Raw genomic sequence first — 24,387 nt, forward strand, 5'->3', positions numbered from 1 at the left:
TTATCAAGCCAGTAATCAAATCCCTGAGTGAAAATGGATATTGAAGATTAGATTCTTAAAGATAGAAAATTAATAATAAATATCAAAAAGCAAAGATTAAAAACTTAGACTAGAGGTTAAACTCCCAAAGATCCAATATAGAAAATACAAAATTGATCACAAAAATTAAAAGGATATGTATGGAATTTGTTTTTTAAAAAATAGTTTCTTTTTTTTTTTTTTAGAAAGGTGACAGTAGGCTATAAAAATGAAAGTTAAAGGAGTAATAAAGAATTCAAATTTTCAAAAATTGAAAAGTGATAATAGTAAAAATACATGTAGGGATTTCTTTGGAGCTGTTGGGGGCAATGTGGGTTCAGTTCTGTGTCAGATTGTGTTCTGGCTTGTACTTGTTCTCCAGGTCTATAGCTGCCCCCAAAATACACAGTATCAGCATTAACGTCAGGGTTTTAATTTGTTGCACCTGTCACTTCCAGGGTGGCTACCCCTTCTTTGTTTATTTTGGCTTGCTCTGTTTGCAAGTCTCTTCAGTGTCTTAATTTCTGCCCTGACATGAGGGGGCAAAGATGGCCACTTATTTTGGCTCACTTGTTCAATTGTGCTGTGGAGAGGGAGGAAGATTGCAAACAAATACTGCTGGCATGTGTGGGCAATGCTCGCATTGGATGGACCACCCTGGGTTTGCCACAGCCCAAGGCGGGGTGTACTTTCCGGGTCCACAGTGCTCAGGCTCCAGGGTACTCTGTGAGGGTCCTGTCCCAAGTGGACCCTGTGTTTTGTGCACTTCCCAAGTCTAAGCCTCTCAGGTTCTTGGGTGCCCCACAAGGGCACAGGCCCAGATGGGCTGTCTGTTTAGTGCTCATCCCAGGTCCAAGCTGCTCAGGCGACCAGTGCTTGGCGAGCCCACTGTCCCAGGTGGGCCATGCATCTTATCCACCTCCCTAGTCCCTGCTGCTTGGTTTCCTGTGTGTGCCACGAGGGCCTAGTCCCAGGTGTTCCGTGTGTCTCCTCTGGGAAGCTGATCTCAGGCTGTGACACTGCTGGTGGATGTGGACCTTCCAGGATCCCAGGAAGAGGTGGTTAGCTGACAGCCTGTTTACAGCTTGGTGGAAGATGCAGTCTCTTGGGCCAATATTGCAGCGGACCCTTGCCTTGCGACTCTGGCTGTCGCACACCTGCCTCTCTGCCTCCTGGGAGGGAGGGCTCCAAATAGCAGCTAGCTTCCTCTCCTTTGGTATTTGCTAGGATGCAGATGCAGTCTTTTGTTCTGTGAGTGCGCCAGGTGTTACCACGTGGCGTTAGAGCCTTTTATAACAAAGGAAACATCCTTTTTTTTTTTTCATCTCTGTGGCGATCCCATAGATTTGGTTGCTATGTCAAATTAGCCTACTCAGTTGTTCGCAGGTCATCCAAACCTGGTGTCTATCCTAAGGACCGATGATCCAGCCTGTGCCTCCCTGCCCAGCCCCCACTCGCTGGTGGCAGATGGGAGTATCTGAGCCACTTCTCTGCTAGTAGTTGTGGTTAGGCGTGTATTCTGCGGGTTTTCTTTTTTTTTCCAGTTATGCTGCTGGCTGAGACTCCACAGCTCCCCACTGACAGCCTGTGAGAATATTTCCTATTGTGTGGAAGCTTTTCCTCCTTCACGACTCCCTCCCTGGGACAGGTCTCCATCTCTAAATCTTTTGTCTTTGTTTTCATCTTTTATCTTTTGTCCTACCTCCTTGTGAAGACGTTGGCCTACCTTTATGGGTGTCTGGTGTCCTTTGCCAGTGTTGAGAAGTTGTTTTGTGGAAGTTTCTCCATATTCAAATGATCTTTTGATGAATTTGTGGGGGAGAAAGTGGTCTCCCCATCCTGTTCCTCTGCCATCTTGGGACCACCCCCTGTTTCTTGATTTTATTATATGCTTAGTTCTTCATTCAGCATAGGGAGTGGTGACAGCTGACAGTTGCTGTATTGAAGGCATTGTCCTCTCTTTTGGGTGCCCTCTGGGCTCAGCAGTTTACATTTGGAGGCAAGAAATCACTGATGGTTTTTATATCCTTGATTACTGATATGGCAGGAAATACTCCCATTTCACAGTCCCTGCCCACGGTTGGAAATTTGACCAATATTTGAGAGACATTTCATGACTATTTTTTGTCCTATGGTACTTGGCGGATCATCCCAGATTGGACCAAAGTGCTTTCTTGTTGATATGCCACTTCTGGTAATTTCTAGATTAGACTCAGTTCAGTTCAGTTCAGTTGCTCAGTCGTGTCCAACTCTTTCGACCCCATGAATCACAGCACGCCAGGCCTCCCTGTCCATCACCAACTCCCGGAGTTCACTCAGACTGACGTCCATCAAGTCAGTGATGCCATCCAGCCATCTCATCCTCTGTCATCCCCTTCTCCTCCCGCCCCCAATCCCTCCCAGCATCAGGGTCTTTTCCAGTGAGTCAACTCTTCGCATCAGGTGGCCAAAGTATTGGAGTTTCAGCTTTAGCATCATTCCTTCCAAAGAAATCCCAGGGCTGATCTCCTTCAGAATGGACTGGTTGGGTCTCCTTGCAGTCCAAGGAACTCTCAAAGAGTCTTCTCCAACACCACAGTTCGAAAGCATCAATTCTTTGGTGCTCAGCTTTCTTCACAGTCCACCTCTCACATCCGTACATGACCACTGGAAAAACCATAGCCTTGACTAGATGGACCTTTGTTGGCAAAGTAATGTATCTGCTTTTCAGTATGCTATCTAGGTTGGTCATAACTTTTCTTCCAAGGAGTAAGAAGCATCTTTTTATTTCATGGCTGCAGTCACCATCTACAGTGATTTTGGAGCCCAGAAAAATAAAGTCTGACACTGTTTCCACTGTTTCCCCATCTATTTCCCATGAAGTGATGGGACCAGATGCCATGATCTTCGTTTCCTGAATGTTGAGCTTTAAGCCAACTTTTTCCCTCTCCGCTTTCACTTTCATCAAGAGGCTTTTGAGTTCCTCTTCACTTTCTGCCATAAGGGTGTCATCTGCAAATCTGAGGTTATTGATATTTCTCCCATCAATCTTGATTCCAGTTTGTGCTTCTCCCAGCCAGCATTTCTCATGATGTACTCTGCATATAAGTTAAATAAGCAGGGTGACAATATACAGCCTTGACGTACTCCTTTTCCTATTTGGAACCAGTCTGTTGTTCCATGTCCAGTTCTAACTGTTGCTTCCTGACCTGCATAGAGGTTTCTCAAGAGGCAGGTCAGGTGGTCTGGTATTCCCATCTCTTTCAGAATTTTCCACAGTTTATTGTGATCCACACAGTCAAAGGCTTTGGCATAGTCAATAAAGCAGAAATAGATGTTTTTCTGGAACTCTCTTGCTTTTTCCTTGATCCAGCAGATGTTGGCAATTTGATCTCTGGTTCCTCTGCCTTTTCTAAAACCAGCTTGAACATCTGGAAGTTCACAGTTCACATATTGCTGAAGCCTGGCTTGGAGAATTTTGAGCATTACTTTACTAGCATGTGAGATGAGTGCAATTGTGTGGTACTTTGAGCATTCTTTGGCATTACCTTTCTTTGGGATTGGAATGAAAACTGACCTTTTCCAGTCCTGTGGCCACTGCTGAGTTTTCCAAATTTGCTGGTATATTGAGTGCAGCACTTTCACAGCATCATCTTTCAGGATTTGAAATAGCTCAACTGGAATTCCATTACCTCCACTAGCTTTGTTTGTAGTGATGCCTTCTAAGGCCCACTTGACTTCACATTCCAGGATGTTTGGCTCTAGGTGAGTGATCACACCATCGTGATTATCTGGGTCATGAAGATCTTTTTTGTCCAGTTCTTCTGTGTATTCCTGCCACTACTTCTTAATATCTTCTGCTTCTGTTAGGTCCATATCATTTCTGTCCTTTATCGAGCCCATCTTTGCCTGAAATATTCCCTTGGTATCTCTAATTTTCTTGAAGAGATCTCTAGTCTTCCCCATTCTGTTGTTTTCCTCTATTTCTTTGCCTTGATCCCTGAGGAAGGCTTTCTTAATCTCTTCTTGCTATTTTTTGGTACTCTGCATTCAGATGCTTATATCTTTCCTTTTCTCCTTTGCTTTTCGCTTCTCTTCTTTTCCCAGCTATTTGTAAGGCCTCCCCAGACAGCCATTTTGCTTTTTTGCATTTCTTTTCCATGGGGATGGTCTTGATCCCTGTCTCCTGTACAATGTCATGAACCTCCGTCCATAGTTCATCAGGCACTCTATCTATCAGATCTAGTCCCTTAAATCTATTTCTCACTCCACAGTATAATCATAAAGGATTTGATTTAGGTCATACCTGAATGGTCTAGTGGTTTTCCTACTGTCTTCAATTTAAGTCTGAATTTGGCAATAAGAAATTCATGATCTGAGCCACAGTCAGCTCCTGGTCTTGTTTTTGTTGACTGTATAGAGCTTCTCCATCTTTGGCTGCAAAGAATATAATCAGTCTGATTTTGGTGTTGACCATCTGGTGATGTGCATGTATAGAGTCTTCTCTTGTGTTGTTGGAAGAGGGTGTTTGCTATGACCAGTGCATTTTCTTGGCAAAACTCTATTAGTCTTTGCCCTGCTTCATTCTGTATTCCAAGGCCAAATTTGCCTGTTACTCCAGGTATTTCTTGACTTCCTACTTTTGCATTCCAGTCCCCTGTCATGAAAAGGACATCTTTTTTGGGTGTTAGTTCTAAAAGGTCTTGTAGGTCTTCATAGAACCGTTCAACTTCAGCTTCTTCAGTATTACTGGTTGGGGCATAGACTTGGATTACTGTGATATTGAATGGTTTGCCTGGAAACAAACAGAGATAATTCTGTCGTTTTTGAGATTGCATCCAAGTACTGCATTTCGGACTCTTTTGTTGACCATGATGGCTACTCCATTTCTTCTAAGGGATTCCTGCCCACAGTAGTAGATATAATGGTCATCTGAGTTAAATTCACCCATTCCAGTCCATTATAGTTTGCTGATTCCTAGAATGTTGACGTTCACTCTTGCTATCTCCTGTTTGACCACTTCCAATTTTCCTTGATTCATGAACCTGAAATTCCAGGTTCCTAGGCAATATTGCTCTTTACAGCATCGGACCTTGTTTCTATCACCAGTCACATCCACAACTGGGTATTGTTTTTGCTTTGGCTCTATCCCTTCATTCTTTCTGGGGTTATTTCTCCACTGATCTCCAGTAGCATATTGGGCACCTACTGACCTAGGGAGTTCCTCTTTTGGTATCCTATCATTTTGCCTTTTCATACTGTTCATGGGATTCTCAAGGCAAGAATACTGAAGTGGTTTGCCATTCTCTTCTCCAGTGACCACATTCTGTCAGACCTCTCCATCATGACCCACCCGTCTTGGGTGGCCCCACGGGCATGGCTTAGTTTCATTGAGTTAGACAAGGCTGTGGTCGTAGTGTGATCAGATTGACTAGTTTTCTGTGAGTATGGTTTCAGTGTGTCTGCCCTCTGATGCCCTCTTGCAACACCTACCATCTTATTTGGGTTTCTCTTACCTTGGACGTGGGTTATCTCTTCATGGCTGCTGCAGCAAAGCACATCTGCTGCTCCTTACCTTGGTATCTCCTCAACTCCGCCCCTCCTGACCCTGAATGTGGAATAGCTCCTCTAGGCCCTTCTGCTCCCGTGCAGCCACTGCTCCTTGGTCCATGGGATTTTCCAGGCAAGAATACTGGAGTGGGCTGCCATTTCCTTCTCCAGGGGATCTTCCCAAGTTCGACCCAGGAATCGAACCTGGGTCTCCTGCATTGTAGACAGATGCTTTACCGTCTGAGCCACTATGGTAGTAGATTAGACTCGTTGACAGATAATAAAAGATTCTCTGGATCCTCTATCTTTTAACCTATTAGGATCCACGAGATATTTTCCCTTGCCTGCTTCCTCCCACACCTAGAATCACACTATCACAATTATTGATGGCATATAGAACTACATTTTTGACCAGTTGCTTGAAGTTATGTAGTCATCATTACATTTGTTGGATGCCTGGTTACATACTGTAAGAGACAAAAATCTTATAAGTAATGTAGCTAGTAACATTGACAAAGTCATAGTGTAAAAGAGAGATAAAGATATAAATAATTTGGAAACAGAGAACAAGTTAAAGAACAAATTATTAGTATAACTAGTTGTAATCAAGTTGCAATAACCATCAAGTCCATAGGAAGGCAAGCTGGAGAAGCCAAATCTTGGCAAGGTCGACTGAGCTTCTTCACTCACTTTTCACTTTCATGCATTGGAGAAGGAAATGGCAACCCACTCCAGTGTTCTTGCCTGGAGAATCCCAGGGACGGCGGAGCCTCGTGGGCTGTCATTTATGGGGTCACACAGAGTCGGACACAACAGAAGTGACTTAGCAGCAGCAGGCAGAGAGAAAAATGTAAATATTTTATCTTTGTTTACAAAGGCATTCTTTATCAACTTGTTGTAAGTCACAGCATAAAAAAAAAAAAGTTTATTTAAACAGATTGAAGTTAGTATGTTCTGAAGTCAAAGTTATTTATCACGTTTATCAGTTCATTTAGTCCCATGTAATTGATTCCTTTTGATCTGTATGAAGTAAGCAGGTTTTCCATTACAGTTTGTAATTTGTTATACAATTTAGTAGCATCAAGCCTATCAGAAACACATTTGCTTAAAAGTTCTTTCTATGTCTTCTTGAAAATCTTTATTGTGTAAAAACAGTATAAAATTATGATAGTTTGTAAAGGACAAAACTGAAAATAGCATAGTATAGAATTGAGTACAATGTAATTAGGAAACTTGGATATTTCTGCAACATATAATATGTTAGTATAATCACTACAATTATGACTGATAACATTATATCAGGACATTCCAGGTGTTAGGGATGTCATATAAATTTTGGAATATCTGTATTAATGATATTTATCCATACATTACAACCTAAAGTTCATCTTCAATCATTTGACAATGTTTTTGAGTTGCGGCTTCTCTGGTGGCTCAGATAGTAAAGAATCTGTGTAAAATGTGGGAGACTAGGTTCAATCCCTGGGTTGGGAAGATAAAAATACCAAATAGACTTAGTTTAATAATCATCTCTGAGATGTCTCAAAGACGCTTCTTCAAAGCATCCATCCCAGAGTTAGCTGGAGACTAAAAGAGCTTTAGTTAGAGTTTGATATTTGGGAAGTTTGTTAGAAATATCATAAAGGTTTTAAAGCACAACAGGATCATAGGTTACTGAAATGATACCTATTTATTTAACCAAAGTCACAGAAACTATTAAAATAAAATAAATATAGATCATTTAAGGGTGCAGAAACTCACACAATCTATTATAAAAAGAGCACTTTTAACAAATTAAATTCCAGTCCTGTACTAGCTCACTTAAAGTCCATTTACTCAACAACTTCAGTCTAAATGTGGTTAATCCTGACTGTGTATAGAACTTTTTCCTCAGGGTTTGTTTCCACAATCTTTCATCACTTTCTGCATCCATCCTGTGTCTCATTTTCCATCCAAATAAAATTAACCAGCTCATATTTTTTTTAATAAAATGTAATTCCATTTTTCATACCTTCTTTACTGAAATCATGCATTCTACTTCTTATTGTATACTGAAATGTTACTGTGTTATTCTTATTCACTTTAACTACATGTTTAAATTAGAATCCTCAACTCTTAAAGCTTTGATTTTTAGTAAAGCTAACAAGCAATTATGAAGTCTTTAAATTGAAAGTGAAAGTGAAAGCGGCTCAGTTGTGTCAAGAGTCTTTTTGACCCCATGTACTATACAGTCCATGGAATTCTCCAGGCCAAAATACTGGAGTGGATAGCCTTTCCCTTCTCCAGGGGATCTTCCCAACCCAGGGATTGAACCCAGGTCTCCTACATTGCTGGCAGATTCTTTACCAGCTGAGCCACAAGGGAAGCCCAAGAATACTGGAGTGGGTAGCCTATCCCTTCTCCAGCAGATCTTCCTAACCCAGGAATTGAAACAGGGTCTCCTGCATTGCAGGTGTATTCTTTACCAACTGAGCTATCAGGGAAGCATTCTACAGATTGGTAAGCATAAACACCAGTGATAATTTTTAAAAACATTTGTTTTCTTATAGAGAACATCTCAGGTGATAGCAAACATTTTCAACAATATTTCCAACTACCTTAATTTTTCTATTTAGTAATTGATGTCTCAGTTTCTTTTTAGCTATTTAATAAACTTTCATCACTTAAATTAACACAGTTCTAGAACTTTAAGTTACCAAATATCTGGAAAGATCATTTTAAGTAGATATTTCTAAAATGTAATTACTTTAAAGTTTTTATACCAAAGTTCTTATTTCATTTACTTTTACTTTAAAGTTATTTCATGTCAAGTTATTTTTCTTGCAAGAGATCTAGTAAGGTCTTATTTATTAAACCTAGGTTAAGTACAATAATCTTAACATGTCTTAATTAGATCAACAATCTTAAGCATCAATATCAGATATCAGCCTAATAGTGAATATTTCCCAGTTCACATGAACCTGAAAGTCATCTTTTCCATTTTAAATGTAAGTGCTTTTTATTAAAATTAAGTAGAACTCTTTATAGACTTTAATTTTGATAGTACTTTCTAGAAGTAGAGATATCTCATATGTATAATGTGTACACAGACATAAACAGGCAAACTAGAGATCTCATGGCTTTACTAAAAGCTTAGATATGAACCACATATAACAATATAAACTTACTAGTTTACAAACAGAATACATTAAGATTGCTTGCTCAGATGACTAAGGCTTGTTATCTGTAAGTTTGGCTAAGGGAGCATTTCCAGTGGTTTGAATTTTAAAACTGCCATTTTTTCTCCTTTTTTTAGGTTTTATGTGCTTGAGTTCATTGGGCTCAGTCTCAGGTCCTTCTGGCCTGTATTCACATTCTGGTTTTAGAGATTTAGAAGAGAAAGACATTTGTTTTTAGCTCCACGAAGAACAGTTCTATCACCTAAAGTTACTGAAATCAATGACAAGATTTTAACTGAACTGAAATGTATTTTACAAAATTCTGTGTTCTATAATTTTAGAATTTAATTTATCATGCCTTTAAAGGTTTGTATAAAACATTCAGCAAAGACTATTCTGAGTTTATGAGTTAAACTAAAGCAAAATCACTAGTTTTATTTTTATTACCCCTCGCATGTTAGTTCCCAGTTTTTGCTTATTTGTGTGGCTCAGTAACTGCTGGTTAGTACATTCAGTTAGTATGTTCTTAGTGGCAATCTATATGCCTTGTCTTACAATACCATGCAGGGGAATTATTCCCCAATGGAACATGCCTATTTCACAATTTAATTTAAGCAAAAGAGATGTAACCATCTTGTATAAAGAAACTAAAGCCCTTTGTTTAAGGTTTTACCAAGCCAGCTTTTAACTTTAACTGTGTTTGCAGTGAAGAGCCCCCTCAATTTCCAGGGCGAGATTTTCTCCAATTTCCGATCAAGTAAACACTTGTAAGTTTTGTAACATACATTTGCCCAGCTAGGGTACTAGAACTCTGTCCTTCCTTTTTCTTTTATTTTGAAACCTTTGTTTCCCATTTTGAAGTCAGTTTGTCAAGATAAAATTGCTAATGAGGATCATGTGGCAGACCAGCATGTGCTGCTTGAAGGCTTACTCTTCTGGTTTTGCCTCAGAGTTGTTTCCGCCCCCTCTTATGTGCCTTGGGTATCCCAGTGAAGTATAAGACTTCCACAAGTGCTCAGATTGGGGAATGGCCCATTCTTATGCACGTTCCTGGTTGAGCAGATTGTTAATTATGTGAGTGGGTTTCCCTGTAGGTGCAGCCTCGTGCACCTACAGACCTAGAGGTCTGCCTCTACCACTCCTGCACGTTTCTGTCACCTGAGAAAGCCATTGCTGGCTGGAAGGAAGAGTCCCTTTGGAGCTCAGAAGTTCTCATAAGATTTTTATTTTATTTTGAGCCACTCTGTTAAGGTAAACCAAATCAAGGAAAAACAACAAGTCAGTCTTACCCCTAATAGCTCAGTCCTACCTTACTCAGTGTTTAACTGAGCAAAGTCTCTCAACTGAGGCTATCTACTCAGTATCCAAACTGAGCCTTCCCAGTGCCTTAACACTGAGGGTTCCCTGCTGGAGCAGAATCTTCCTAGTTCTCTGACTGAGGGTATCCCACCCTGTGTCTTGAAACCAAGTTTCGAGGATAACTTTTTCCCCCACTGAATAAAACTTAGGATCATCAGCCAATAATGGGAAATCCTAGAACCAGGAGAGACTCACCCAGATTCATCTGGACTGGCTGAGCAGGCTGATGGGCAAAGGAACCAAGGCTCTGGATCTCTGTAGCGTCCAGGTGAAGAAGAGGAATCTACTCTGGTTCCCTTGTCCATCAGCCAAGTGTCAACTAAAAAAACTAGTCACAGCCTGAAAGTAGAGAGTTGTTTTATTCAGTGGGAGTTCTTAGGACTTCAAGCCCAGGAGGCAGCATCTCAAGTAGCCCTCAAAGCTCTGCTTTGAGGAGGTGAGGGAAGCAGTCAGGTTATAGAAAAGTTTGCAACAAAGTGGGGCAGGTAGTCTGAACATAAAAGATTGTTAATTAAGGAAAACCAGGTATCTCAAGGGATTTAGTGCTTTTCTAAGTATGGGAAGATGCAAGCATCTGGGACTTATTTACTGAAATCCTTCTTTCTACGAACCTCATCTCTCTGGTTCCAGCATCCTGTTTCTTGATTTTGTTATATCCTTAGTTCCTTGTTCACTGTAGGGATTGCTAGCAGCTGATAGCCGGTGGATTGCAGGCATTGGGCGCCCTCCGGGCTCAGCAGTTTATTATATTTGGAGGCCCAAAATTGCTGATCACTGTGCCATCCTTGTTTACTGATACAGCAGGACATACTCCGTTTCACAGGGGTTTTGTGAACTGATAAAAGGCTAACTGAACAGAATTATTTGTCTATGAGAACTTTAAGTTTTGTATGGTGACTGTTTTAATTTTGTTTCCCACAGCACAGTGGAAAGAGTTGGGGCTTCAAGCCTTGCCTCCAGGTCTCAAAGTAATAGAAGAAATTATTTCTTCTGAGGATGAGAAAATGCTTTTGGAGAGTGTTAACTGGACAGAAGATACAGAAAATCAAAATTGTAAGTAAAACTTTAAATCTGATATTTAAAAGCTTCTGCAAAATGTCTTCTTCTCCTTTGGTTTATTAAATTCTATTTCCTCAAAATTACTGAAAGTGCTCTGGATCCACTGTTAGGTAAGTCATACTAACAACTCTTAAGAGCATTAATAATAAGTAGCTTTTATATATAGGTATCAATTTAAAACTCCAAATTGATGAATATTTATTAGCCAACATTTGTGGAGTTGACAGAGGTTCATCTTGTCAAAGCTATGGTTTTTCCAGTAGTCATGTTTTTCCAGAGCATCAAAGAATTGATGCTTTTGAACTGTGGTGTTGGAGAAGACTCTTGAGAGTCCCTTGGACTACCAGGAGATCAAATTGTCAACCCTAAAGGGTATCAGTCCTGAATATTCGTTGAAAGGACTGATGCCGAAGCTGAAGCTCCAGAACTTTGGCTACCTGATGCAAAGAACTGACTCATTGGAAAAGACCGTGATGCTGGGAAAGATTGAAGGCAGGGGGAAGAGGGGATGACAGAGGATGCGATGGTTGGATGGCATCACCGACTCGAAGGACATGAGTTTGAGCAAGCTCCAGGAGTTGGTGATGAATAGGGAAACCTGACGTGCTGCGGTCCATGGGATTGCAACGAGTTGGACATGACTGAGCGACTGAACTGAACTGTAGAGCTAACATTAATAAGCTGTTTCACATATGTTTGGTTGTCTGTATTCATGGGTTCTGTATGCATGAATTCAATCAACTCTGGATTGAAAAAAATCTGAAAAAGAAGTAAAATTCTAGAAAGTTCCAAAAGGTAAAATATGTTGGCAGTTCATAATATATGAAAGTGAAGTTGTTCAGTTGTGTCCAACTCTTTGCGACTCCCTGGACTGTAGCCCACCAGGCTCCTCCGTCCATGGGATTCTCCAGGCAAGAATACTGGAGTGGGTTGCCATTTCCTTCTCTAGAGGATCTTCCCGACTCAGGAATCAAACCCAGGTCTCCCGCATTGCGGGCAGATGATTTAACCTCTGAGCCACCAGGGAAGCCCAACATATGTATCAGTTCAGTTCATCTCAGTCGCTCAGTCATGTCCGACTCTTTGTGACCCCATGAATCACAGCACACCAGGCCTCCCTGTCCATCACCAACTCCCAGAGTTCACTCAAAGTCACGTCCATTGAGTCAGTGATGCCATCCAGCCATCTCATCCTCTGTCGTCCCCTTTTCCTCCTGCTCCCAATCCCTCCCAGCATCAGAGTCTTTTCCAATGAGTCAACTCTTTGCATGAGGTGGCCAAAGTACTGGAGTTTCAGCTTAGCATCATCCCTTCGATGCTGGGCTGATCTCCTTCAGAATGGACTGGTTGGATCTCCTTGCAGTCCAAGGGACTCTCAAGAGTCTTCTCCAACACCACAGTTCAAAAGCATCAATTCTTCAGCACTCAGCTTTCTTCACAGTCCAATTCTCAAATCCATACATGACCACTGGAAAAACCATAGCCTTGACCTGATGGACTTTTGTTGGCAAAGTAATGTCTCTGCTTTTGAATATGCTATCTAGGTTGGTCATAACTTTCGATATACACAGATATATATTGTATATGCAACTGTTTTACATGTCATATACATTGTACTAGGTATTGTAATAATCCAAAGATGATTTAAAGCATTCTGGAGGATGTAAAAGATATGTTTAGGTTATACGCAAATACTGCGCGATTTTATGTAAGAGACTTAATCCTCCTTGGATTTTGGCAGTCACTCAGTCGTGTCTGACTCTTTGCGACTCCATGGACTGTAGCCCACCAGGCTCCTCCATCCATGGGATTCTATAGGCAAGAATACCGGAGTGGGTTGCCATTTCCTTCTCCAGAGGATCTTCCCGACCCAGGGATCGAACCCAGGTCTCCTGCATTGCGGGCAGATGCTTTAACCTCTGAGCCACCAGGGAAGCCCAATGTATATATATACACACACATATATATTGTATATGCAGCTGTTTTACATGTCATATACATTGTACTAGGTATTATAAGTAATCTAAAGATGATTTAAAGCATTCTGGAGGATGTGCAAGATATGTTTACATTATATGCAAATGCTGCGCTATTTTATGTAAGAGACTTAATCCTCCTTGGTTTTTGGCATCTGAGGGAACCAATTCCCCAGGGATACACAGGGACACATGTAAATTGTCTTATTTGGTTCTCTCTACTCTAAGGCAATTTTTACAATGAGAAATTAGCAGTTTAGTACTGTATGATTATAATGTAGTAAGAACGTCCTAGAGAAATTTACAAATTAGTTACTCTGTTTCCGGATCATTAGCAGTCATGTGAGCGGCAGGGTATATGTTTAGCTTTTTCAAATTGATTGGGTAAAACCCTTAAAAGATTGTTTCAATTTTAGACTTAAAAGAATAGCAGATATGAAGTAGAATGTTCAATTTTACTGAAGACAATAGTTTAGCAGTTAACAAAAATTACCATTACTAAATTAATCCTTATTCATAAAGTTAACTTTGAAATATATGAAGGAATGAAATTCTTTTTCTCCTAAATAGTTTACTTCTCTTGATACAGTTCAAAAATCCTTAAAACACAGAAGAGTAAAGCATTTTGGCTATGAATTCCACTATGAGAACAACAATGTAGATAAAGATAAGCCGTTACCTGGGGGTAAGTAATTGTTAGCAAACAATAAGGGCTGGTTCAGAAAAAAATATTAATATATAATATTAGGATATCATGGTTGAGATTATTTTTCATTTGTCATTTGTATGTTAACATATAAAACAGTTGATTAAATGTTAAGTCATTTAGATTAAATAGTGTAGTTTTGTGTTAAAAATGTTATACATACAAATAAAGCTAAATTTAATTTCTCTTGAGCACTATCCTTACTCCCATACACCTCTTCAGAAGTAATACAGTTAACAGTTTAGTGTATATTATTTCAATCTTTATAAATGAATTTACATCCAAATAACCTGTTTAAGTATATAGTTGTTAACATGTAGCAGTATATTGTATGTCATGAATTATATATTCATATATTGTCACATTATCACAGTATATGTTAGAGATCTTATACAGGTTTTCATTTTATTGAATATACAGTAATTGCTTATTCAGTTAGTTTCCTTTTGCTAGATATTTAGGTTATTTCTAGTTTTTGGCTTTTATAAGTTGTGCTGCAGTAAATATCTTTGTATACACCTCTTTATTTGTTAAGTAAGAGTTGCTCAAGGGAAATGAAACTGCTGGATTAGAATTCTGTCAAAGTTATGCTCACTTAAAAATGTCAGTAGACACTGACAGATTGCATCCTAAAAGAGCTATACCAACATTCTCTCACAAAGTGCTTACTTCCTTACCCCCTACCCCAGCTGCATGTGAAATATCACTTTTAACTTTATACCCAATTACTAGTGAGATTGGCCATTTTTATTTCCTTTTCTGTGAATTCTTTTTCATCTTCTTTGCTAGTTTTTTCTAATGAGTAGTCTAATCTAGTAATAAGATTTTACCATATAATCTAGATATTAATCCTTTGGTAGATGTCTTTGTTGGAATTCAATTTATGTGTATTTTTATGACTTTCATCTTATTTAAGGATTTCCTTTGCCTCATGAAATAACATTTATGACCCCAATAAAAGTAACTTAGTTCTACTTTGAAAAACATGTTTTTTAAATGAATTAATTTCAAATAATTAAATTTAAAATAAATTAATAATTTAAGATAATAAGAAATTGGTCAGGCTAGTTTCCATATAATATAGTAAATTTTATAATTTTATTGCTACTTTAAAAAATACCAAAATTGTTGTCTGCAAAATTCTTTTGTGTATTTTATTTGATAAAGTTAATAAAATAATTTTAAAAGATTATTAAGATTTTGTTTTTATTTTCTTTTGCTTGTGAGCTTACTGTTATGTTTGGATCTGACTACTAAACTAAAAGCTGTGTGATTTTTATCACAGTGACTGTTTTTTTCATTCTTGGGTTAAACATGAAAAGTAAATAACTTAATATGTTTCACTTTTATCATTACTGATTTCAGGTCTTCCTGACATTTGTGAGAGCATTTTAGAGAAATGGTTGAAGGAAGGATTCATTAAACATAAACCTGATCAATTGACTATAAACCAGTATGAACCTGGGCATGGTGAGTATTTCTTCTTTTACAATTTCAGTCATAAATTTCGTAATTTAGTGGGTTACATAGCTCCCTAAGATCAAAGATATTATTTTTTTGCTTAAATTTACTTTTAGAGTAATTTGCTTATGTCCGTTACCTGTGTTGATTTTAATCCCTTTGCAATTTTACACTCAGTTTCTTGAGGAATTTGCATCTTAAGTGTAAACAGACTGACATGTTGTTATTTGTAATATTCTTTTGTTCCCCCCTCAGCATTGTTTTTTGGAGAGGAAAAAGATTTCTTTAAAAACAAAGAAAGCATGTAAAATGGAAGAAATCAAATAATTTATAGGTACCAAGAAGAAGGCTAATTAGTTAGATCATCTTGATCTTCTTATTCTTCTGTAGAGAATGTGGAAGATAATTCTAGGATGACATTTTAATGGAAAAATTTTAGGTTATTAACTTTTTTGCACTTGTTAGCATCTTCATCTGATATTTGTACTAATCAAATGATATTGAGGGCTTTATTAGTGACAAGTTATGGCATTTTTTCCCTCTGCATTTATCATGTTTTGTGATAGCTTAGTTTTCATTGGTCTGTAAACTCCTTAAAGACAGGGATTGTGTCTTACTAGCTTTATATACTCTCACAATGTAGCAAAGTTTCTTTCAAGTAAGAGAGATACTCAGTCAATGTAGTTTCAGGGTGTATATTGTCACCCTGCTTATTTAACTTATATACAGAGTACACCATGTGAAATGCTGGACTGGATGAATCACAAGTTGGAATCAAGATTGATGGGAGAAGTATCAATAATCTCAGATATGTAAATGGTACCACCCTAATGGCAGAAAGCAAAGAGGAACTAAAGAGCTTCTTGATGGAGGTGAAAGAGGAGAGTGAAAAAGCTGGCTTAAGCTCAATATTTGTAAAAAAGAGGATCATGGCATTCGGTCCCATCACTTCACAGTAAATAAATGGGGAAAAAATGGAAACAGTGGTAGACTTATTTTCTTGGATTCCAAAATCACTGTGGACGGTGACTGTAGCCATGAAATTAAAAGATACTTCCTTCTTGGAAGAAAAGCTATGACAAAACTAGACCGCATATTGAAAAACATAGATATCACTTTGCCAGCAAAGGTTCATATAGTCAAAGCTATGGTTTTTTCCAGTAGTCATGTATGGATGTGAGAGCTGGACCATAAAGAAGGCTGAGTGCCAAAGAATTGATGCCTTCAAACTTTGGTGCTGGAGAAGACTCTTGAGAGTCCCTTGGACAGCAGGGATATCAAACCAGTCAATCCTAAAGGAAATCAACCCTGAATTTTCATTGGGAGGACTGGTACTGAAGCTGAAGCTCCATTACTTTGGCCACCTGATGAGAGGAACTGACTTGTTGAAAAAGACCTTGATGTTTGGAAAGATTGAAGGCAGGAGGAGAACAGGACAACAGAGGATGAGACGGTTGGGTGGCATCACCTACTCAGTGGATGTGAGTTTGAGCAAACTCTGGGAGATGGTGATGGACAGGAAAACCTGTCATTTTGCAGTCCATGTAGTAATAAAGAGATGGACATGACTTAGTGACTGAAAAACCACAGCAGTGTTGATTGAGAGACTCGTGAAAGAAGCCATATCTTAAATATTGATAAGATTAGTTTTCATGCCTGGCTGTTGTTTTTGTTCTACAAGTACTTGGGAATCCAGTATTCATAGGTCAGAATGACTTTGTTAGCTATCTTGGGATGAGATTTGGGAAATGCCCTGGTTAAGCAGTGACTCTCAAGTCTTGATTTTACAATCAAGTCACAACGGTGCTTTAATGTAAAGTTATATTTTTAGTTTAGACCTAGTTTAATTTTCATACTGTTCATGGGATTCTCGTGGCAAAAATGCTAGAGTGGTTTGCCATTCCCTCCTCCAGTGGACCACATTTTGTCAGAACTCTCCACTATGACCTGTCCATCTTGAGTGACCCTGCACAGCATGGCTCATAGCTTCATTGAGTTACACAGTCACCTTCGCCACAACAAGGCTGTGATCCATGAAGGCTTTGATCTGGAAGATGAGCCCCATGGGTCAGAAAGTGTCCATTATACTACTGGGGAAGAGTGGAGGTAATTGCTAATAGCTCCAGAAAGAATGAAGAAGCTGGGCCAAAGCGGAAATGACAGTTGTAGATATGTCTGGTGGTGAAAGTAAAGTCCAGTGCTGTAAAGAACAGTATTGCATAGGAACCTGGAATGTTAGGTCCTTTAATCAAGGTAAACTGGATGTGGTCACGCAGGAGATGGCAAGAGTGAACATCGACATCTTAGGAATTAGTGAATTTAAATGGGTGAGAGTGGGTGAATTTAATTCAGATGACCATTATATCTACTACTGTGGACAAGAATCCCTTAGAAGAAGTGGAGAAGCCATCATCATCAACAGAAGGGTCTGAAATGCAGTACTTATGTGCAAAACTGATCTTGGTTCATTTCCAAGGCAAACCATTCAGTATCACAGCAATCCAAATCTATGCCCCAACCACTAATACCGAAGAATCTGAAGTTGACTGATTCTATGAAAACCTATAAGACCTTCTAGAACTAATACCAAAAAGAAAGGTGTCCTTTTCATTATAGAGGATTGGAATGCAAAATTAGGAAGTCACATGATACCTGGATTAACAGGCAAGTTTGGCCTAGAAGTACAAAATGAAGCAGGGCAAAGGCTAACAGAGTTTTGCCAAGAGAATGCACTGGTCATAGCAAACACCCTCTTCCAGCAACACAAAAGATGAGTATACATGTGGACATCACTAGATGCTCAATACCAAAATCAGATTGATTATATTGTTTGCAGCTGAAGATGGAGAAGCTGTATACAGTCAGCAGAAACAAGACCGGAAGCTGACTGTGGTTCAGATCATGAGCTCCTTATTGCAAAATTCAGGTTTAAATAGACGAAAGTAGGGAAAACCACTGGGCCATTCAAGTATAACCTAAATCAAATTCCTTATGATTATACAGTGGAGGTGATGAATAAATTCAAGGAGTTAGATCTGATAGAGTGCCTGAATAACTGTGGATGGAGGTTCATAACATTGTACAGGAGGCCATCCCAAAAGTAAAGAAGTGCAAGAAGGCAAAGTGATTGTCTAAGGAGGCTTTACAAATAGCTGAGATGAGAAGAGAAGTGAAAGGCAAGGGAGATAGGGAAAGATACAGCCATCTGAATGCAGAGTTCCAGAGAATATCAAGGAGAGATAAGAAAGCCTTTGTAAGTGGACAATGCAAAGAAATAGAGGAAAACAATCAATAGGAAAGACTAGAGATCTCTTCAGGAAAATTGGGGATATCAAGGGAACATTTCATGCAAGGATGGGCACGACAAAGGACAAAAACTGTGAGGACCTAACAGAAGCAAAAGAGATTAAGAACAGGTGGCAAGAATACACAGAAAAAAAAAGTCTTAATGACCTTGATAACCACCTAGAGCCAGACATCCTGGAATGTGAAGTCAAGTGGCCTTGGGAAGCATTACTATGAACAAATCTAGTAAAGGTGATGGAATTCCAGCTAAGCTGTTTCAGATCCTAAACGATGATGCTGTTAAAGTTCTGCACATAGTATGTCAGCAAATTTGGTAAACTCAGCACTGGCCACAGTATTGGAAAATATCAGTTTTCGTTCCAGTCCCAAAGAAGGACAATGCTAAAGCCAACTTCTGTACAGTTGCACACATTTCACACTTTGAGCAAGCTTGTGCTCAAAATCCTTCAGGCTAGGCTTCAGCAGTGTGTAAACCAAGAAATTCCAGATGTATAAGCTGGGTTTAGAAAAAACAGAGGAACCAGAGATCAAATTGCCAACATCTGTTGGATCATAAAGCAAGGGAGTTGCAGAATATCATCTACTTCTGCATTGACTACACTAAAGCCTTTGCCTTTGTGAATCACAAGAAACTGGAAAATTATTAAAGAGATAATTTAATTTATCTCTGACCACCTTAATGGTCTCCTGAGAAACCGATATGCAAGTCAAGACGCAAGTTAGAACAGACATGGAACAATGGCATGGTTCAAAATTAGGAAAGGCTGTGTATTGTCACCCTGCTTATTTAACTTATATGCAGAGTACATTATACAAAATGCCAAGCTGGATGAAGCACAAGCTGGAAGTAAGATTACCGGGAGAAATATCAAGAATCTCAGATATGTAGATGATACCACGATAATGGCAGAAATTGAAGAGGAACTAATGAGCTTCTTGATGAGGGTGAAATAGGAGACTGAAAAAGCTGGCTTAAAACTCAACGTTCAAAAAGCTAAGATCATGGCATCTGTTCCCATCACGTCATGGAAAATAAAAGGGGAAAAGTAGAAACAGTGACAGACTATTTTCTTGGGCTCCAAAATCACCATGGACAGTGACTGCAGCCATGAAATTAAAAGATACTTGCTCCTTGGAAGGAAAGCTACATCAAACCTAAACAGTGTACTAAAAGCAGAGACATCACTTTGCCAACAAAGGTCTGTATGGTCAAAGCGTTGGTTTTCCTGTAGTCATGTATGGATGTGAGAGTTTGATCATAAAGAAGGCTGTGCACCAAGGATTTGATGCTTTTGATTGCTGTGCTGCAGAAGGTTCTTGAGAGTCCCTTGGACTCCATGGAGATCAAAGCAGTAATCCTAAATGAAATCCATACTGAATATTCTTTGGAAGGACTGATGCTGAGAGTGAAGCTCCAATACTTTGGCTACCAGATGGGAATAGCTGACTCTTTGGTAAACACCCTGATGCTGGGAATGTGTTGAAGGCAAAGAAGAGGGGAGCAGCAGAGAATGAGATGGTTAAATAGCATCACTAACTCAGTGGATATGAATTTGAGCAAACTCTGGGCATATTGAAGGACACGGAAGCCTGGCATGCTGCAGTCCATGGGGTCACAAAGAATTAGACATGGCTTAGAGACTCAACAACAGCAGCAACAACAAATTTAATTTTATTTACATTAATCTTAAATGTTTCCTTTACCTAAAATTACAGTAGATTCTTGTTTATCAAATGATGTTTTCACTGTAATCCTTGAGGCTATATTTAGAGATGTCTTAAATGTACTAAAAAGAAAAGTGAAGTGACCTGTTACACTATCTTCAATCTCAGGAATTCCTGCTCATATTGACACACATTCTGCTTTTGAGGATGAGATCATTTCTCTCAGTTTGGGATCAGAGGTAAATTTTCAAACACTTTTATTAGCTATCAGCAAATGTCTTACTTTATGCAATGCCCTTTTCATAGGATTTCTCACATTTCTCATTTCAGATGAATTAAGAGTTAAAAATGAAGTGTAAAGACACCATTAGTATTTAATTTCTTATAGGATGTGAAATTATCACAGTCTCTTCTTTTAGGTGTCCAGAGTTTTAGGTATCAGCTCACTAGATGGCAGGAAAGCCCTGTAAAATACATGGTGCTTTTGTTAAGTAAAACCGAAATGGCAAAACTAATACAGTTATGTAAAGTTTAAAAATAAAATAAAATTTAAAAAAACAAAAACAAAAACAAAAAACCGAAATAGCCATTTTACAGTGATTTACTGTAGCAACATTGCCATCTAGTGGCTAAAGATAGTAACTGCAGTCGATAGATAAAACTAAAATGTGTCTGGAATTTTGATAAACTTGTTCACATATATTTAATGATTCAATCCCTTCAAAAACTTTGAACAGTAATGGATAATGTTGTTTTCTTTACAAATAAAGAAGAGGTTCATGTTTATTCACTGATATATTTTTATAGTATAGTTGTACTTTATTTGATCTGCTATTTGAAAGTTGCTCAGTCATGTTCTACTCTTTGCGACCCCAGGGACTATACATATACAGTCTATGGAATTCTCCAGGCCAGAATACTGGAGTAGGCAGCTTTGGCATTCTCCAGAGGATCTTTCCAACCCAGGAATTGAACCCAGGACTCCTGCATTGCAGGTGGATTCTTTACCAGCTGAGCCACAAGAGAAGCCCTTAAACTGCTATAGAAGCTATCAAAAGCATGATTTAAAGCAATCCATGCAAACTGAAGCTCTGAGGCCTTCCCTCATAGCTCAGGTGGTAAAGAATCCGCCTGCAATGCAGGAGACCCCGATTCAATCCCTGGGTCAGGAAGATCTGCTAGAGAAGGGATAGACTACCCATTCCAGTATTCTCGAGTTTCCCTTGTGGCTCAGCTGGTAAAGAATCCGCCCACAATGTGGGAGACCTGGGTTCGATCCCTGGGTTGGGAAGATCCCCTGGAGAAGGGAAAGGCTACCCACTCCAGTATTCTGGCCTGGAGAATTCCAGGGACTATATAGTTCATGGGGTCATAAAGAGTTAGACATGACTGAGCGATTTTCACTTTATTTCATGCAAACTGAAGATAGAGTTTTAGATAGAAATCAAAATTTCAAATCTAGAAGAGTCTTTAAAATATGAGGTTGTTTCAAAATCTTATCTTGTTCCTGGATGTAAATACTGTTTTCTAGTATTTTTTGCATATGCTTAGTTCAGTTCAGATCAGTCGCTCAGTTGTGTCCGACTCTTTGCAACCCCATAGACTGCAGAAGGCCAGGCTTTCCTGTCCATCACCAACTCCCGGAGTTTACTCAAGCTCATGTCCATTGAGTCAGTGATGCCATCCAACCACCTCATCCTCTGTATCCCCTTCTCCCGCCCTCAAGCTTTCCCAGCATCAGGGTCTTTTCAAATGAGTCAGTTCTTTGCATCATGTGGCCAAAGTATTGGAGTTTCAGCTTCAGCATCAGTCCTTCCAGTGAATATTCAGGACTGATTTCCTTTAGGATGGACTGGTTGGATCTCCTTGCAGTCCAAGGGACTCTCAAGAGTCTTCTCCAACACCACAATTCAAAAGCATCAGTTCTTCAGTGCTCAGCTTTCTTTATAGTCCAACTCTCACACTTATACACGACTACTGGAAAAACCATAGCTTTGACTAGACAGACCTTTCTTGGGAAAGTAATGTCTGCTTTTTAATATGCTGTCTAGTTTGGTCATAACTTTTCTTCTAAGGAGCAAGTGTCTTGTAATTTCATGGCTGCAGTCACTATCTGTATTGATTTTGGAGCCCAAGAAAATAAAGTCTGTCACTGTTTTCACAGTTTCCCCATCTATTTTCCATGAATTAATGGAACCAGGTACCATGATCTTAGTTTTCTGGATGTTGAGTTTTAAGCCAACGTTTCATTCTCTTCTTTCAGTTTCATCAAGAGGCTCTTTAATTCTTCACTTTCTGCCATAAGGGTGGTGTCATCTGCATATGGGAGGTTATTGATATTTCTCCCAGCAATATTGATTCCAACTTGTGCTTCACCCAGCCAAGATTTTCTCATGATGTACTCTGAATATAAGTTAAATAAGCAGGGTGACAATATACAGCCTTGACGTACTTCTTTTCCTATTTGGAACCAGTCTGTTACTCCATTTGCTTGGCAACCCACTCCAGTACTCTTGCCTGGAAAATCCCATGGGTGGAGGAGCCTGGTAGGCTGCAATCCATGGGGTCACGAAGAGTCGGACATGACTGAGCGACTTCACTTTCACTTTTCACTTTCATGCATTGGAGAAGGAAATGGCAACCCACTCCAGTGTTCTTACCTGGAGAATCCCAGGGACAGGGGAGCCTGATGGGCTGCCGTCTATGGGGTCGCACAGGGTCAGACACGACTGAAGCGACTTAGCAGCATTGCTAAATTTTGCTTTGGCTTTTGAACTTTTGTAAGCTTATGTGATCATGTTGATACTGTGTCTTTAGAGCTAGTGTATACGTTTGATAAGGCAAAACTATCTTATCCTCTCCACGTGTGGATTCTTATTAAGTGCTTTAAAAAGTAATGAGGACAGGAAGGGAAAAGAGCTCTTCTCTGTTTTGTTTATTTTCATTTTACCTCTTATCCTGGCTTGTAGCTTTAGGGGAAAAGTAAAGAATATCTTTGTTTTTTCCTCCTAACTGTGTAACAAGTGTAGAAATGAAATAAAAGATAAATGAATATCAGAATGTCAGCTGCTGAGAAAACATGGAAGATAATGGCTTTGGATCTGTTGCCAACTGGATTTATTAATACTTCAACTCTGAATTAGAGTTAGATTTGAAAAGTAGAAGAAAGGGCTCATTGAAGCAGGTTTGGCTCTAGGCCAACCAATGAGCTGAGGTGTGCCTTCTCTGTGGAGAGTTAGAAGTAAAGAAATGGAGAAAAACAGGTCTTCCTATTACTTTCACTCTTATAGAAATTCTCTCCATTCCTACAGAAATATAAAAAATGGGGCCTAAATATTCCTCCAACACCCTAAAAGATGATTATATAGTTTTTAACTATAAGTTATAAAGAAGGGGAAAACTTGCCTCTAGTTGCAGTGAAAATCTACTGTAATCATTATCTCCATTTGGTGTCTCTGGAGTCACACACTTTTTCCTCTAGTGAAAAAAAAAAAAAAAGAAGTATAATTGCCTTACAGTATTAGTTTCAGTTATACAAGCCAGATTCAGATTTAAATTGAAGAAAGTGGGGAAAACCACTACACCATTCAGGTATGACCGAAATCAAATCCCTTATCACTATACAGTGGAAGTTAGAAATAGATTTAAGGGACTAGATCGGATAGACAGAGTGCCTGATAAACTATGGACGGAGGAGGTTCGTGACATTGTACAGGAGACAGGGAGCAAGACCATCCCCAAGAAAAAGAAATGCAAAAAAGCAAAATGGCTGTCTGAGGAGGCCTTACAAATAGCTGTGAAAAGAAGAGAAGCAAAAAGCTAAGGAGAAAAGGAAAGACATACCCATTTGAATGCAGAGTTCCGAAGAATAGCAAGGAGAGATGAGAAAGCCTTCCTTAGTGATCAATGCAAAGAAATAGAGAAAAACAATAGAATGGGAAAGACTAGAGATCTCTTCAAGAAAATTAGAGATTCCAAGGGAACATTTCAGGCAAAGATGGGCTCAATAAAGGACAGAAATGGTATGGACCTAACAGAAGCAGAAGTTATTAAGAAGAGATGGCAGGAATACACAGAAGAACTGTACAAAAAAGATCTTCATGACCCAGATAATCTCGAAGGTGTGATCACTCCCACTCACCTAGAGCTG

General features: G+C 39.2%; 1 protein-coding gene across 2 annotated transcripts in view; it reads left to right on the forward strand.

The window, feature by feature from the left end:
- Nucleotides 1-24,387, forward strand: part of ALKBH8 (alkB homolog 8, tRNA methyltransferase) — a 120,300-nt gene that overhangs the window by 22,127 nt on the left and 73,786 nt on the right. Inside the window, exons 4-7 of one of the 2 annotated variants that reach the window (XM_006079173.4) lie at nucleotides 10,986-11,117; nucleotides 13,689-13,784; nucleotides 15,171-15,275; nucleotides 20,406-20,476. In XM_006079173.4, the coding sequence (XP_006079235.3) occupies nucleotides 10,986-11,117; nucleotides 13,689-13,784; nucleotides 15,171-15,275; nucleotides 20,406-20,476 (404 nt within the window). The remainder of the gene's footprint in view (nucleotides 1-10,985; nucleotides 11,118-13,688; nucleotides 13,785-15,170; nucleotides 15,276-20,405; nucleotides 20,477-24,387) is intronic. The other variant, XM_044929780.2, reaches the window with a different exon arrangement.

The sequence above is a fragment of the Bubalus bubalis genome, chromosome 16, assembly GCF_019923935.1.
Source record: "Bubalus bubalis isolate 160015118507 breed Murrah chromosome 16, NDDB_SH_1, whole genome shotgun sequence".
Lineage (NCBI taxonomy): Eukaryota > Metazoa > Chordata > Mammalia > Artiodactyla > Bovidae > Bubalus > Bubalus bubalis.